At 40.9% G+C, this 17,317-nt stretch overlaps 1 protein-coding gene and 1 non-coding gene across 3 annotated transcripts in view; both read right to left on the reverse strand.

Moving 5' to 3' along the window:
* kpnb1 (karyopherin (importin) beta 1) overlaps positions 1-17,317 on the reverse strand; it is a 56,054-nt gene that overhangs the window by 24,190 nt on the left and 14,547 nt on the right. For both annotated transcript variants that reach the window (XM_089122779.1, XM_089122780.1), the window contains exons 10-16: positions 13,356-13,580; positions 13,091-13,282; positions 7,719-7,849; positions 4,042-4,189; positions 1,673-1,744; positions 1,444-1,588; positions 201-283 (exon numbers count right to left, since the gene is read on the reverse strand). In XM_089122779.1, coding sequence (XP_088978905.1) covers positions 201-283; positions 1,444-1,588; positions 1,673-1,744; positions 4,042-4,189; positions 7,719-7,849; positions 13,091-13,282; positions 13,356-13,580 — 996 coding nt within the window. The remainder of the gene's footprint in view (positions 1-200; positions 284-1,443; positions 1,589-1,672; positions 1,745-4,041; positions 4,190-7,718; positions 7,850-13,090; positions 13,283-13,355; positions 13,581-17,317) is intronic.
* On the reverse strand, positions 37-176 carry LOC120464769 (small nucleolar RNA SNORA79). The gene has a single exon (XR_005618737.1). It is a non-coding gene; the product is annotated as a small nucleolar RNA SNORA79 (small nucleolar RNA).

Raw genomic sequence — 17,317 nt, forward strand, 5'->3', positions numbered from 1 at the left:
GCCTCTCAGTGGAAGCTCTTGTATGTAAGAGCTCTTAGATGTAGAGTCCCGCAATATCCAGCGTGGCCACGAGACCGCAGGGTCGGCGCACGCCGGGTGAAACAGACTCGCTTTCTCTGTGATGATTCAAAATCCTGAGCTGCAAATCCTCAAAGCAGCAGGAGGAACAATCATCGACACTGCCTCGGCACAAGCTTTACCTGATATTCTGCGTAGTTCTTCAGCCCGATGACCAGGAACGGCTTGAAGGCTTCCATGTATTTCAAGAAATCACTGCCCAAAACTGGATTGGAAGGAAAAGGGGAAGTTAGTTCATTCACAGCTGTAACGAGACACTAAATAAAGCTTGTGAACTTCATGTGAATCTTATTTTAGTTCTGAAGGCTTCTCAAATAAGGTTACAATAAAAACTGTCAGATTTTGACTTATCACAGATTTTGACTTATTATATTAGTAACACAATACCACTCAAAATAAGAATGTTATGCAGCTCAAACAGAAAGAGCCAAAGGAAAAGGATAAGATTGTCAACTGTAATCACTGAGATGTTTAATCCTTATGGCTGTTATGAAGAAGAGCATCCGAACAGTGGATTACATGAGGTGATTTGATCAATGTTTCTAGCTGGCTTCAGCACTGACACAGGAGACCAGATCAACACCACCAGCAGGAAACGACGCCAGAGAACGTGTGCCTGTATTCAGTGTTGTAGTCGAGACCACCTCACTCGAGTCGACACCAAAACCAGAGAGAGTCGAGTCCGAGTCAAGACCGAGTCCATAGAGAGTCGAGTCCGAGACCAGAGACGGTCGAGTCCGAGTCGAGACCGAGACCAGTGAGGGTTGATTACCTAATTTACTTTTATTTACTTAGAGCAATCCTTTTTTTTTTTTTTTTTTTTTTTACTGAATTTACTTAGTTTAAAAAATATGATCAGTTTAGGGTAAAAAAGGCCACATAGTAGGTGGTGTTAAAAGTAATTTTATTATAATTTGTCATGCGCAGTTGCGCATTAGAAAATCACCAATCACTGGGCGTGTCAATCAATTTAAAGAAATATTTTATTAACATACATTAATAATCATGAATAATATTTTTAATTGAACTCGAGTGGACTCGGGAATAATTCCGAGTCCTAAAAAAAAAAAAATTTGAGTACGAGTCAATTCCGAGTCCAAATGCACACGAGTCCATGACAAGACCAAGACCATTAAAATATGGTCTCGAGATCGAGTCCGAGACGAGTCTGAGTCTCGAGTACTACAACACTGCCTGTATTCACTATGTGGCCACTTGTGATGGTTTCCAACATAATGCACCTTATTTCCAGCAGTACCCAGAACCGATAGCTGTCACGAGCACCGGGATAAGCAGGCCTCAGCTTCCACTAGCATGAACAGTGCATATAGCTCATATGCTTGCACCGGGATAAGCAGGCCTCACCTTCCACTAGCGTGCTGACGGCCATGAGCGCGTCCTCCTGAACGCCTCCAGAACCGGCAGTGCTCTGGAACATGCGGAGCAGAGACGCCATCACCACATCCGAGATCTGCAGCGCATCCTGGTGCTGAACCTTACGCAACACGTTCTGTTTGAAGACAAGAGAGCTGAGCACACGCACACATACACACAGCCATGCACACAGGCACGCAGACACATTCTGGGGGCTGACCTGCAGGGTGGCACACAGGAGAGACTGTAGATCATTGAACTGGATCCTGTCTGATGTGCTCTGGATGTGAGACTGGACAACACACAAGCATTCAATTACATCAATCCAACACCAGCATCATCCACATACACTGGTGCTACATTTACAGAACCAGTCAAGCTGTGTCTTAACATCTCACACACGCTTAGCAATATTTGAATCTATTCTCATTTTGATGCACCAATATGGATTCCTAAATCTCAAATCAACCTTTTAGTCTGTGCTGTTTACAAACATCACATTTACCTCAGAAAATGTAAATACATCATATTACATAAATCTTTACTTAATCTCGTCGTCATTACTTAAAGGTCCCGTGACAAGAAATTTTCATTTTCTGAGGTTTTTAAACATTAATACGAGTTCCCCTAGACTGTATTTGGTCCCCTCGTGTCTAGAATTTTCAATCGGTGTAAACCGAGCTTTGGCTATTTTTCTCTTCTCTGCATCCGTCTGCATCTCAGATGCACTGATCTAGAATCTCCCCCTATATAACGTCATACGGAGAAAAGGTTACTCCCCTTTCTCTGCTTTGCCCGCCCAGAGAATTTGGCCCGACGATGAGAAAACGAGCTAGGAACAGGAAGTACGAACACGCGCAGGCGCGTTTTTATTTTTTCCTAGAGAAATAGCTTTGAGATTTGAGTTTTTCCTCAAGAAATATCATGGCTTGCAATCGAGCAAAGCATGGCAGTTGCTCAGTGTTTGGAATGTACAAATAAACACAAAAGTATTTTTTTAGTTCCTTCATCCGCGCCTCTGAAGAAACAATGGGTTAATTTTATTTTCTCTGGAAATGCGCCGACTAAACTCAAAGTTTTGTATGGTCCAAACAGGCAGGAGACAGGTAAGTTAATCTTTCTCACAAAATCATTCAATACTGTTTATGCATCAGTAAGTCAAGCCAGACTATTATCAACTTCACATCGTTTCTTTGAGTAGGATGAAAATAATCTTATTTAAAGAAAGTGTTTAGCAGGATTGATATTCTAAACGGTAAACACGTGCTGCTTTGTTTACGTTATGTGTATCTGCAGCCGGCAGCGTCAGTTTTCCTTTTTGAAAGACTAATCAGGCATGTGATTGGCTAAGGACAAAAAAGCAGGAAAATATACCGAGACAACGACAACGATACCAGCGCGAGAGCGACTAGAGATATGAATGCTGAATGCAAATACGTTCTTGTTGATACTTTGAAAGGAACTTTCTGTACGCACGTCAGCCAGTTATGGGTTATGTCCTCATATTCTCTCCTTTTCACTCCGCCTGCCGACACCCGTCCCCCTCTTTTTTTTTTTTTTTTTTTTTTTTACAGATCTGCATGATTCACGTAGGTCACATTTTCAGGTCGGAAAATCCGGAATTCCGGATTAATCCGGAAAAATCACATCCCTGCTAATATATCTGCAGAAATAGACAGTTGGCTCATTAAATGTAGGCGCAGAACGCACATTCTAGCTGACAGTCGGCTGCTGTTCTCTCGGTGAGTTCAAGTCATAGTTCAAGTGCAGCTTTTTACCTCGACGAGAGCGGACGAGTTCCGGGCTTTAGAGAGAACAGAAACTGTGTTACATTGCACAACGAAGCTCTTACTGTATGTACATCATGTCTGCATTGGTGAAAGCAGAGAGAGCAGAAACTGTGTTATACAATAAGATCTTCATTCTCGCGATAGACTGTCATCTGCTGCTCAATGCTCATCACAGCAACATTTTATGTGATGAGAATCTAAATACTTCAAAAACTTCTCACGATTCAGTAATCTTGATATCTGTAATAGTAAAAATGTATATTAGCTGTAGTAAAACGTGTTCAAGAGAGTTTCACATGTAATATGTAGCTATTTCATATGCAAGCATGTCAGCCAATCACAGCAGTGGGTGGTTACATCGAATCCCACAGCAGACACGCACCTTCAAACAGAGCGTTCTAAGCAGAGGCTAAAATCAGGCTAGGAAAAATGCCTTTTATTTCTAAATTATGACTATTTTTGATCTAAAAAACATACTAACATTATAAGGGCAACCCAGGAAACATTATAAAATAATAAATAAATAAAAACATGTCAGGGGACCTTTAATGTATGTTTGAATAAATTAGTCACCATTTTGTTCATAAAAATAACAAACTTTGGGTAGAAACAATGGCCAAAAGTTATTATAAAATATTTATTAAAATCATTCGTTTTATATCTATTGTAATTTGAATGTTTGTATACAAATCAGCTCTAACATTAATGAAGCCACTGACAGGGTTCAGGAGAATCGGCACTGAATCATGTGATGTTTGTGCTTGCCCGGTCTAGGCCAGCAGCGAGGACTGTTCTTCACCTCCATTTGCAGGACCTGCTGCAGTCGCTCCATGATGACCAGTGTGGTCTTCTGCACCGCTGGGTAACAATCCTTTGCACTGTTCTTCACGATCTCCATCAGGGCCTCGTACGCTGCACTGCGCAGGTTATTCTGATGTCCATCGGGCCTGCCAACAGAGAACACACTGAGCCTCAGAACCGATAACCAGAGAAGAGCAGCTCAGATCATATTCACCTGCTCTGGGATTATGACTGTGGGTTATCTGGGACTAACTCAAGACATTTCGGCCAAAAACACATTGGTGGACTACCCCATATGTAGGGCTGGGCGATATGGCTTAAAAAAAAAAAAATCTGATTTACGATTTAAATCGTTTTTTCTGTCCCTACTTAAAATCAATCTGCAGATGACAAAGAAATTGTTCAAAACAAGTTAACTTTATTTTGTTTTGATATTCCCTTCTGTGATATTATCTGGATAAAAGTACAATCAGAAACAACAAGCCAAAAAGACAAGAGGGCAGGCCCTGTCATTATAAATAGTGTAAATGTAACATAACATGAAATGGGTGGATTGGGATTGTAAAAAAAAAATAAATAAATAAAAACAATCAATTTTTTGTCAAATTATTTGGTAAATAATTTTATTAGGTTTATTAACCATAAACACAATGTTTACATGGTAAACAAAGACTGTATGCTACTGTTTTTATTATTGCTTAACACAACTTTCACAATTTCAAAGATTTGATTCTGATATTGATTCAATATCAATTCCTTTGGATAAATATTAGGTACAGTAGATACAGTACATTAATGTGTTATGTTAATTGTTCTTCAAAATAAATTACTTAATGCTGTAAACTAGGGATGCAACGGTACACGGTAAAATCCCGGACCGTTCGGTCTGCCCTGCACGGGACAATCTAACCTCGTGTCCCGCGGGACTTCGGTTCTGCCATAGAGTTCGTGCTGATCCTTTAACCGTATTTTCCGCACTATAAAAGGCGCACTTAAAAGCATTTAATATTCTCAAAAAACGACAGTGTGCCTTATATTCCGGAGCGCCTTACTATATATGGATCAATTAGTTAACAACGCTCCGCGTTATTAAATTCGCCCGCGAACTCGCGCTCGTGTCCAGCTTATGCCCACTTTGTCACAACCTCAACCTCGTATAAATCATGTTATGTGTGTGTCGCTCACGAGCGCTCACTCTTAACAGACACACGAACAGACCGGTGCTGCTCGCGCGTCATAGATGTTCATAAAGCGCTCCCCGTTCACACGGGTCGTTTTATTCAAAACAGCCAACTGTTGTTAGTGAGCCGCCGCACATTGAATACTCATATATGAGTCAGGCTGCGAATGTAAGTTGCGTGCCCGCCCCAGCGCGCTCACGCTTACTAAATAAACGCCTCACCTCCGGCTCCGTAGCCTACTCTCTACATTCCCAGCACATAGTGGATGCATAACGCAAACCCAGTCAAATGTTTGACTGCAGTATATTTTTGCACAAGAATCTCTCAAAAGTGGATTAGTAACATTGCACTTTGTATCCTGAATGCAGTTTTTTTTTATTATATTATTTTGCTCTGCTCTATTTATTCAAACCACAAGCTAATTTATGTTAAAGGTAAAAGTGCACTTTTTCTTTCACATTGATCACTTCATTTAACAGTTATCAAGGTTTGGAATTGGGATCCACTTGAATATTTTAAAGTGTGCTCGTTTACATTTTGTATATCATAAGTGGTATTTGAAGAGGTTGTATTGCTTAGTGTTGTTCAGTACAGACTAGAGTGTTAATTTATTCTATACACATTGATGTTCTTCCTGCTGTGACATTCTGTTTATGCTCATAAGAAAAATAAAACATATTTTTGGGATGAAATAGCAGTCTCTTTCTGCACAAAACATGTACCGAAACCGAACCGAGACCGTGGCCCAAAAACCGAGGTACGGACCGTACCGTGGGCTATCTGTACCGTTGCACCCCTACTGTAAACATACATTGAGCCCTGTCAGCTGGTATTAATAAAGGTTAACTATCTCAAATTAAACATAATGCGTTTTTATAATAACAAACAACATAATACTTTAATGATATAGGTCAAATATAGTAAATGTGTAATATAGTTATCATATTTAGCAAAATGCTCCTCTCTATAGCAATTATTTTATGTCCAACTAACATGCGTCCTGAGTCTGAGGCATAGGGTCTGAGGTAAATGTAACGTTACATGACATGTTGTTCTCCAACTTCTCCAGCTGTTTTATGGACATCTTTCCACGGTTGAAAAACACTGATCGATCGGTTTTAATTCGGTAAGTTAGAATCTGTTCGTGATCTTTCACGTGATCACGTCACATTTACAAGCGTCAAAACTGTGTTTATTGTTTGAATTTCGTAATAAAATTGACTGTAGCATGAGACAGATTCTCAGCTCTCAGATTCTGTCTATGGTCTCATGTCAATAAAAACCTGCTCTGTCTGTTCGTGTCAGTGTCCTCTTGCTCTTTGCTTCACGATGTTTCTCTGCGTGAGAAAATGGATGTGTGCGTGAGAAAGTGTAAAAAGTGACAATTTCGTCTCTCACAGTGAATTTGTGAGAGTTGGCGGCCCTGCAGATTCAGCTTGTAAATGTTTTCGGCGGGTGTACTTCTGCTGCCACGGTCTTGATCATTTGCAATGTTGTTGGTGTATCTCTATCATAGCAAGCGCAGAGCGCGGTCAGAACTACGGGAGCCCAGATGGCCGCGTCGGCGGTTGTTAGAGAAAACTGATTTTCATTCAAGAAAATCGTCGCAAACTACAAATTCGAGTTAATCAATAAAATTGATTTATTGCCCAGCCCTACCCATGTCAAAATTAGAATATCTAATATCTTAATTATGACACTAAGTAATAACATTGATACAAAAAGCTTGATGTGTGAGGGTCTAAAACATGTCATGATCAGATCTCTCAAACCGCAAATGGAGGTATTTAAAGATTAACACACAGCACTGAAACATTCTGAACCCGTTCCAGACAGCAGACCCTTACCTGACCCGTTCTGAACAGCAGAGACACTAACCTGACCCATTCTGGATGGCAGCGATCCTAACCTGACACGTTCTGGATGGCAGAGACCCTAACCTGACCCATTCTAACCTGACCCGTTCTGGACCACAGACCCTCTAACCTGACCCGTTCTGGACGGCAGAGACCCAAACCTGACCCGTTCTGGACTGCAGCGAGACCCTAACCTGACCCGTTCTGGACGGCAGAGACCCAAACCTGACCCGTTCTGGACTGCAGCGAGACCCTAACCTGACCCGTTCTGGACGGCAGAGACCCTAACCTGACCCGTTCTGGACGGCAGAGGCCCTAACCTCACCCGCTCTGGACGGCAGAGGCCCTAACCTGACCCGTTTTGGACGGGAGCGACCCTAACCTGACCCATTCTGGACGACAGCGACCCCTAACCTGACCCGTTTTGGACGGCAGAGACCCCTAACATGACCCATTCTGGACAGCAGAGTCCCTAACCCTACAGCAGCAAGTATTATTTAGGAAACAAGGTAAAAGATGGTGTCTGAAGATAATGCCTGCCTTTTACCAACCATTTGCTGAAAGAAAGAGTTCATTACAAGTTTATCCGAGTTTATTTTGCATAAGTTACTGAAAGGAGTGTCAGGTAGGGTGCTTACCTGTCCGTGGTCTCCAGCAGCTTCTGCACGATGAGCTCGAAGGATGAGGACAGGCAGTATGTGCTGGGCTCCTCCTGATCCTCCGCAGCGTCGGTCGCTTCATACGCCGCCTCAGCCAAACTAGAGAAGGCCTGAAAACAGTATCTGTGAGCCTCATCTTTAGGCACCACCACACGCTCACTCCCATGAGTGTGCGCAACGAGTCAGAGGCGTCGAACACACCGATCACACTCTATACTGGGTGTCTTTATACTGTAGAAAATACAGCATTTGATTCAAAGGTAGACTGAACAAATTTAGCAAGTTTCTCACCAGATGGAGTTTTGCTGCAATTGAGGCGATACTCAGGGATAGGGTTCATTTAGGACTAGCACGAGTCACGGTCAAAACCATAATTACATATGCAACTACATGCACACACTTTACAATGCAACATATATTGCACCAATATTTAAGCAGATTACATAGTTTTGTCTTAACATCTATTGTGATCTCGGTTCTCTGATCTTGCTGCCAAATCGGGAGGGACACACGCAATTTGTCGTACACATTGTGCACGAGTATTAAACGCTAAATAAGTTAAGACTGATGTGCTGTGTACAGTTGCTTAGTGGATTTGCACTTAAACTTAGAGTGAATGTGAGGGAGAGGTTGAGAGAGAATCAATGCCATGAGGGGCTTTCGCAGCGCAGGAACCTCTTCATCGTTCCTACAACTATTGGCGAAATGTCCCAGAGTATGGCGCATTCACACCGCAGGAATTTACTCCTACTTCACAGTCTGTGTAAACCAGCACTACAGGAACTATATGGGACGTTAGTGTAGGGCTGTCGCGGTTATGGAATTTCCCTTGCGGTAATGTTGAGTGGCTCAATAGCGCGATATGCGGTATTACCGCCATTTATTTATTTAATTAATTTATATGTTTTTGTTGCTATATAAATAATGTTTACGATGTGGACAAAAACGAGGACATTTTCAGTAACCGAAACTAAATAGAGTTTCGCATTTCTACAGTATGCGCATTGAAAGACTTTCACTCAGCGCGCATATTGTTATGACAACGGACTTTGAGCGAGTCATTGAACCGTTCATTCAACGAACACGTTTAAAAAAGCTGATTCAACAAGATGTTAATTATTTTTAACTTTGAGATTCAACTTTTCAAGGCTCAGCTGAGCAGCAATGCGTCGCATAGGCAATGCTGAAGCTGATGCTTCACTTATTAGAGACCCATTGATTCAATGCGTGACTCACTGATTTTATTTCAGCTTCCTTGTGCTGTGGGATGCTGACAAGCGCTGCTGCTGACGCGCATTTATGGGAAAATACCCGTGAAGAGAACGTTAAAATGATGATGCGACAAATTTTTCGCTTCCTTTGACACGACAAGCTTTTCACGAGTTCAAAGACAGACGCAGGTAATTGCATGCGCTCTGCCGATCTCCCTCATTCACTGTCTGTGTGAAGCCTGTAGGCTACACATCACCATGATAAACAGTCTTGTTATCATTATGAACTTGTTTAACATTCAATACACATGCATTAAGTTCAAAACAAGAAGGGTATAGCCTTATAAAAAAAAAAGTGAATATCGCGGTTGCTGCGGTTACGTGCTATCCTCTGCGGTTGACTTGTCAGAAGCGCGGTACTACAATATTGCGGTTACCGCGACAGCCCTACGTTAGTGTTAGCTGATTGGCCGAACACACGCGACACACCAGCACCCGCCATTATTAAAAAGGCAGTAAACAGATTATAGGCTATATATTTATTCCTCAAACATGTAGAACAGTGATTGATGAGCATCTAAACCTTCACGCTAGGCATGTGCCGGTATCAAATTTTCATGCTGCGGTTAATTGATTGAGCTTTTATCACGGTATACGGTATTATCACGATATTTTAATGAAATTAATATTTTAATGCTCAAGAAAAACAGATGCATTGTGGGTCTCTAAAAAACCCCCAACTTTTTTAAATAGTTAATTTTAAACTATTTAAAGAATTTTTTAAAGTTTAGTGACAACATGTTACAATGTTTATGGTACAATGACTGGTAGGTTACTGTTTGTATTATTCAATTAAATTCTTGGATTTGATTTCAGTCTTAATTCAATATTGACTCTTTTGGATAAATATTAGGTAGGCCCCAGTCTTTTAATATTTCTCAAGAAAAAAAAAATACACATAATGCTGTAAACATACAGAGAGAAATTAAATATAATATTTAGCAAAAATACTCCTTGCTATTTTTTTCTATTCAACTAATTTGCTGGTCATTAAATGGCTTTCCTGAGGTAAATGTAACGTTTTGTGACACAACTGTTACTGACCTCTTTCCGTGTTTAAAAACACTTATTGATCGTTATTATGTATAAGTAAATATACCTTTCGTAAGTTGTACTGTATCTTTAAATAAAAACGAAAGTGACATGATCGGTTTGCTTGAACTGAGGAGCAACGATCTGTGATCAGAACCTAAGAGCTGATTTATCAATAACAACTTTCATATCAAAAGTAATCTGCTCTGTCTAGTCTGTCTGTGTCAGTGTCCTCTTTGCTCTATGATTTTTCTCTGTGGGAGAGCGTGTGAAAAGTGTCAAATGCGTTAAGCGCCTTTCAGATAGGACGCGGAATGCGCGACGCTGGCCGCTTGGTTCAACGTTGCCCTTCAGATACAACGCGATTTGCCATTTTACAAATAAAAAGTTGAACTATTTTTAACTTTAACCCCGGCGTGTGTTGGTCGATGCAGGTCGACGCAGCAGCAAAACATCCCTGCGCGTCGCGTGCGTATTCCGCGTCCTGTCTGAAAGTCTCAAGCTGAATGCGTGAGAGTTGGCAGCCCTGCGGGGATAAATCGTCGTGAGCGTTCCGCCATGCTTCTACTCCATGTGAGGATTGTTTGACTAGTGCGCACTGTCGCATGCACACAGTGCTTATGTGGGGATTGTTTACATCAGAGTGCGTGCGTGTTTTACGCAGCATATACGCAGTGTTTGAGCGGTTGATGGAAAATAAGTTAATGCACGCTCTAAAAGTCTAAATTCGAATCTATCATTTTTCACGGTATTTTGAAGAGCCCGCGATAACAATATCGTGCATATTCATTACCGCGATTTATCGCATTACCGATTACCGGCACATGTCTACTTTACGCCGAGGAGAAAAATCCAACGCAACTTTGAGGCCGAGAGAAACAGGATTATGTATTTCTGCTCAGCGACACTGGACATCAAACGCATGACACGCTAATAACTGCCATTCCTGTGTAAATTTTGATGTATGGCAATTCAATCTAATGTATTAGACAGCACTGTTAGACTGTAAACTAATGAACACGGAGAATGCGAGCACCATGTCCTCAGGCTAAGGCGTTCATAGCGCCGTCAACAAAAAGGTCACAACAAGCGCGGCTTACGACTCTCCAAAGTTCCTACTGGCAGTGCGAATTCAGCCAGGAAAACGTTCCTAAGGGAACCATTAGTCCTCGGAACCCACCCGGGTGGCCCGTTCCTACAACTATCTGGTGCGAAAACCTCTATTGATGAAGTAAAGCATTAGCTTCAGCGTTACTCATGCGACATATTGCCGGTCAGCTGAGCCTTGTAAAGCGGCGCTCAAAGTTACAGTAATTTTAACAATTTGTTTCATTACATATATCTTTGAATGATTCTGCGTTTTTGAATGAACAGTTTAATGACTCACGTAAAGCCTTGTTCACACTACATGATCTTAAAACGTCGGGCTGAACCGTGCGCTACATGACTTGCTCTCTGTGAAATCAGGAGTGTTCAAGTTGTTTAGCTGTTCACACCACACAAAGTGAATGATCCACAACATGAGGTAACTCACTACATGAGTTGAAAACGCACAAAGAGATACAACCACGATCGGATGATAAGAGCAAATTATTTGTGACTCTAATGAGAGCTGCTTCAGTAGTATGGTACGGCCTAAATCCTGAAAATAATCACATAAATAACAAGTTGACAACAACTGTCACCCAACAATTCTATCTTGTCTACAAACCACATTTGTCACGAAAAACCAAGCAAAAAAACCAACCAGAAATGACTCGAAACTGCACGTGCACCAATACCCCGCAAAGAAGAGAACACAACACACGAATATGGATGTCAGACAGAAACTAGTGCTGCACACTGTTTTCGCGACAATCTGCTCTGAAAAAAATGCAAAAAAAAAAAAAACTAAGATTTACCTGGTGTCCTCAACCCTTGCGTTGCTATGATTGGCTGTACTCATGACATCACTGAGTTTGAGTCACACGACGGCTCTGGATATCTAGCAGGCTAGATATTTTTCTGGGCTCTGCGACGCGTTATCGAGCGTTTTCGCTGCGTTGTTGGCTCTTTCATGATAACAGATCGGCAAGCGTTCATCGTCCGCTAATCCCCCGCGATTTGCACACGATAACACTCTGATCTGTCGGCGAGCTCAACGATTTGCAAATCGGCATAAATCGGGCTTAAAATCCTGTAGTGACGAACTTGGCTTAAGTCGTTTGCTGCCTAGTGGCGTAACACTGTAACTGCACTGACTGGACAACGTCACCAGCAGTGCTGATGCTGGGGAAATGTCAGCAGAAAGCAGATTTAAGCATCGAAACTGTTAATCTGTAACGTACACCCTTATTTTGACATTCTGCTCAATTTAGTTCCTGTTTCAACACGTTTAGTTCCATTGGTTCCTTATGTCCTCGTTTTTGTCCCTGCTGACCACATTGTAACGCTTAACATAATACATACATCAATGGTGATGATATTGTGATAAGCGATATTGAGCCACTCAATGGGAAATTCCTTCACCCTAGTGCAAAGCTGTTTGAGTTATTCCAACACCCCAATACAATGAGCACATTTACATGCACACTGAAAGCTCACCAAAACCAGCTTACTGATTTAACGTTCCGGTTTACATGCAGTTATTTCCAGCCCAATCATTTGTGTATCTACTGCACACATTTCATTTGTTATTTGTTATTACTGATTTACACAGTATTTTGACTGAACTGCTACTATTGCAGCTGCATGAGATCATAACACATTCGATCATTTCTTGGGTAAAGAAAGAGTCATAGTTTCCGATATACATTTCCTACATCACATGCGCACTTCAATAATCCATAGAACGCTGGTTAATGAGTTTAAATGCCAGGAAAAATCTAGCGGTGTTGATTGGATAATTGAAATTGGTTAAGAACAAAGGAAAATGGATAAACACTTTTATACAACCAGATTAAGCAGAAGATGACTGTGTATGTGGTCAGGACTGTGCATGGAAATGCCCCCACTGATCAGTGGTCATCATGAAAGCAGTCATGCGACAGAACATAAAGGTGTCGTTACCCAGCAGACGTTGGAGGCCACGCGTGGTTCGGCCCCGAGGCCCTCGATCAGGCACTGCAGGAGCGGGGCCAGATACATTTCATTGATCGCAGCTTCAGGGAGCAGGTCACAGATGCGCCCCAACGTCCAGGCTGTCGTGTCCCGCACCACCACACTGGGGTCCTTCATCAGCTCGATGAGCGTGGGCATGGCCTAACACATGAGAGCGTCACACACCTGCAGTCACAGGTCGACAACCAATTAGCCTGTGAGCGTAAACCCTTACCTGGATGACGAGCGGTTTGAGCTGGTTGAGTTCGGGACCCTCCAGGATTGACCCGAAGGCCATGACCGAGGCATCCCGGTAGCGCCAGTCGGGGTGTTTGATGTGCTCTTTGATGAAGGGCAACACGTGTGGCACCACATCGTCCTCACAACACGTGGCTAAAAGCATCAGACAAACGCCAGCAGCCTTACACGGGTTCCAGTCGTCGTCGTCGTCATTCTCATCCTTCAAACAGCACATTATAGACTCCTCAGTAACATTCCCATAGAACACTTAGAATTAACTCAAACATTATGTAGAAGCAAACACTTTCATATTTTTTTCAAAGCAGTTTTCAATGCATACGACAGGAAGCCCCCCATTAGACATTCGAGCCCCAAGCTGGTCTTCTGTATATGAGCTGTCCCATTACATGATACACGGGTAATAAAAGTGATAATACAGCACAACTCATTTTATAATGCTGACAGCTCTGGTCCCGGAGGCTGCAGACAGACAAATCAGCTTTACAGATGTGAACTGAATGTAAAAACAGTACATGACATGCTTTAAGTATACTTTGATATGGCACAGCCCTAGTGCTTATGATCATACCGTCCACGATAATACCGGTATCAAATTTTACATGATAAAAAAAGTGTCATATCGCAATATTGATGATATAGCTGTGCGAGGACACGATATTGATGATATAGTGGCATGATGACGCATGGCGTATTTACGTTACTTAACGCGCGCACAACAGCACAGCAGCCTTCGGATCAGATCAAGATTTAGTTCCTAAAAAGTGCGCTACTTCAATAGTATGAAAGTGGTTCGAGTACAAGAGGTCAGATCTCCAACAAAACACAATTTGTCAAATATGCATGAAAACTGTTAATGCTAAAAGTGGAAACACAGCAAACTTGTTTCACCACATCCCTACTAGCTTACATACATTTTGCATTCGCCAAATCTTCCTTCAGAGTTTCCGCAGTTCGGGTACAACAGTCAACACGATTAAACTCTGAGATGATTCAATGTTACTATTAGTGTTGTCAAAAAACTCGGTACTTCGGTACCAAGTCGGTACTAAAAAAAAAAAAATGTTACGGTACCAGCTTTTCTAGGTACCGAATACCAGGTTCGTCCAGTTCTGTTCTAGACGCGATGTCTGAAACGTGCACAGTTGCGTCCTCTTCATAACGCTGATATGGCTCTCTCTCTCTGAATCCACTTGTTGACACGAAAGGAGGAAAGAGCCACATATGGAAATATTTTGGATTAGGCTAATGTCACGTTGCCATAAGAGGCCGATTACATGCAAATTCGCAATTTCAAATATAGGCGTGATTCAAGCGCGCTCCTAATAAAAACTCGTTGGCGTTGCATAGCAACGACAGACGCCGCGTGAGAGCAAGCGCTTTGGAAAGAATAAGCACGCGCAAAAATATAATTAAAAAACACGCGCGACATGTGAACGGCCTCTAAAGTGCTTTCGGGGTAGTTTTACGAGTACATGAGCACAGTAGTATCTACCCGACACCAGAGTACTATGGTATTAGTATTGTCATTTAATGTCAGTGCCAGTTCTAGGCGTATTCTTACCTTTATAACTCAGCAGGTTTGAAAAGCCTTTTTAAAATTAAATATGAATGCAGTTTTAGATTAATAAAAGGACAGTCAAGTCAAATAAAATATGTTTTATGGTAATGCTACAAAGATACCATTCATAAACATTACTTAGTTATCAACACATTGAGTGAACAATATATTTTTACAACATTAATTAATGTTTGAAAATGTTATTTATTACAAACACCTGATTGTTCATGTTTGTTCACTTAATTCATTGTGCATTAAATAAATAATGGATTAAAACTTTACAAACAACTTTAAAAATGTGTTCGTGTATACTATTGTTTATTTGTAGGTCATTTTATCTTTTCTAATCTTTTTCTAAAGTGTTTATAATACAAATGTACAGTTTCCATACTTGTAACCGTGATAAACACTTAAATATATGTAAATTTAAACTAAGCTTTGGTACCGAAATTGGTACCGAGAACCGTGAATTTTAACTGGTATCGGTACCGAATACTGAAATTTTGGTACCGTGACAACACTAGTTACTATTATTATATTTTAACAGTAGATAAAGGTCTATGGTTCGCATAAAACAACTTTATCTTGCTGGACTTTATTGCTGTAATTAAATCATCATGTTACTTTCTAACGGGTGTCTGTTAGAGCGCAACGCAAGAGTCAGAGAGCACTACTGTTCATCACGCGCACAGTAACTGAAATGTAAAACTGTTAAAAGAAAAGACTCAAACTATTGCATAGATAGATAATGTATATTATACACTACGCATCAAATATGTATTTCCTTTGTGCTTTGAACTGCTCCGTGCAGACTCGACGCGCTGGCACTGCGCCCTGTGACTCAGTGTTGCTTCAAGTGCATCATTCAGCGCTCGGGATGCGCATAAGCTCTGTGCGATGTATTGGAGCCTTTCATATCATAATACTTTTGCGCAATGAAAGATTATTAACAGTCTTTGTTCTGTCCTATCGATTATATGTTGCTGCTGCCTCATTAAACAGCTGTGCTATACATTTTAAACACGTCTCAATTTTATAGTAGACTAGGCTATATAATAATCAATCCTTTTGATTTTTGTTACCTTGTTTTTTTTCATGAATGTACTAGGGCTGTCAACTTTAGTCGTTTAGTCGACTAATCAAAATGTAACTTGGTCGACTGACATTCTTATTGGCAGGGCTCCAGACTAACTTTTTTTACTAGGAGCGCTGTTGCCCCTGACTGAAAATTTTAGGAGCACACTCAGAAAATTTAGGGGCACACCTTAAATCAGCTCGCAAAGCAATTATTCAAATTTCCCCCAAAACAACTGTAATACTGACAAATTCTATAATAATAAATAGACTTAACATTATGATATGCTGTTTTATTTCAAGTTCACAGGGCTCCAGACTCAAATTTGAAAGCAGCACCACCTCAACTGAGAACTCACACCGAGTTCTACAAAAAAAAAAAGAAAAAGAAAAAAAAATCTAGTAGCACTGGGGCTGACAATAAATCACTAGGGTGTAGATGAAATTAACTTTAGTTATCATTTATAATGTCTTAGGCCTAATATTAAATAAAAAAAACTATTAATTTGAAAATAGCCAATAAACATTATACTGTTTACAATGGTGTTATTATTTTTTAAATAAATGTTTAAATAAGAGTCTTAAAAAATCTTTAAAATGTTTATTTTAGGACAATCTTTAAAGGATGAACAAAAAATGTGTTGGTCATCACATAAAAAATATAAAAAATAAAATATTTATATATGATATTATAGTTTTGATTTTGAAGTGCTAGAAAAAAGATGTGTAGTAGGCTACTTGTAAGTGTTTGACTATTTCTTCCACATTATCATATTTATGGTTAGAATTAAGTTACTACATTAGCCTAAATGCATGGTGAGCTGCTGATTTAGTGGACTGAAAGCCTTCTATAAGTGTTTATCCTGGTTTCCACGTCAGCGCTGTTGATATGATAACTTATATAACTTACTTATAACTTACTATATACGGTTTATAACAGAACTCTGCGCCGAATCGGAATGTTTGTCACTGGATCTCGTGGTGTTGATGTTATTAATTCTGAAGCGAATTCAATGGATTAATTCACTGGATCTCCTAACAGTGTCGCGTGAGCGAGATCGGCCCGCGACTGGCAAGTTCGGGGCTTTTTTTTTACTGTCAGTGGTTCTGGTCGCTGGTGCTGCTGCTCGACGGTCCTAATCACGAGCATCGTATTTTAGTTCCACTTTCATTTTGTTTGTATTCGCTGCTAGGTAACGAGTCGATAGATCGCTGATTGCTCAGACGCACGTAGCAGCTTGTGATATTTGTCTCCGTCTCTTTCCCACAGACGTTTATGCGCGCGATTCTTGTCACGGATTCAT

This window comes from Pimephales promelas, chromosome 18 (genome assembly GCF_988280905.1).
Source record: "Pimephales promelas chromosome 18, fPimPro1.hap1.1, whole genome shotgun sequence".
Taxonomy (NCBI): domain Eukaryota; kingdom Metazoa; phylum Chordata; class Actinopteri; order Cypriniformes; family Leuciscidae; genus Pimephales; species Pimephales promelas.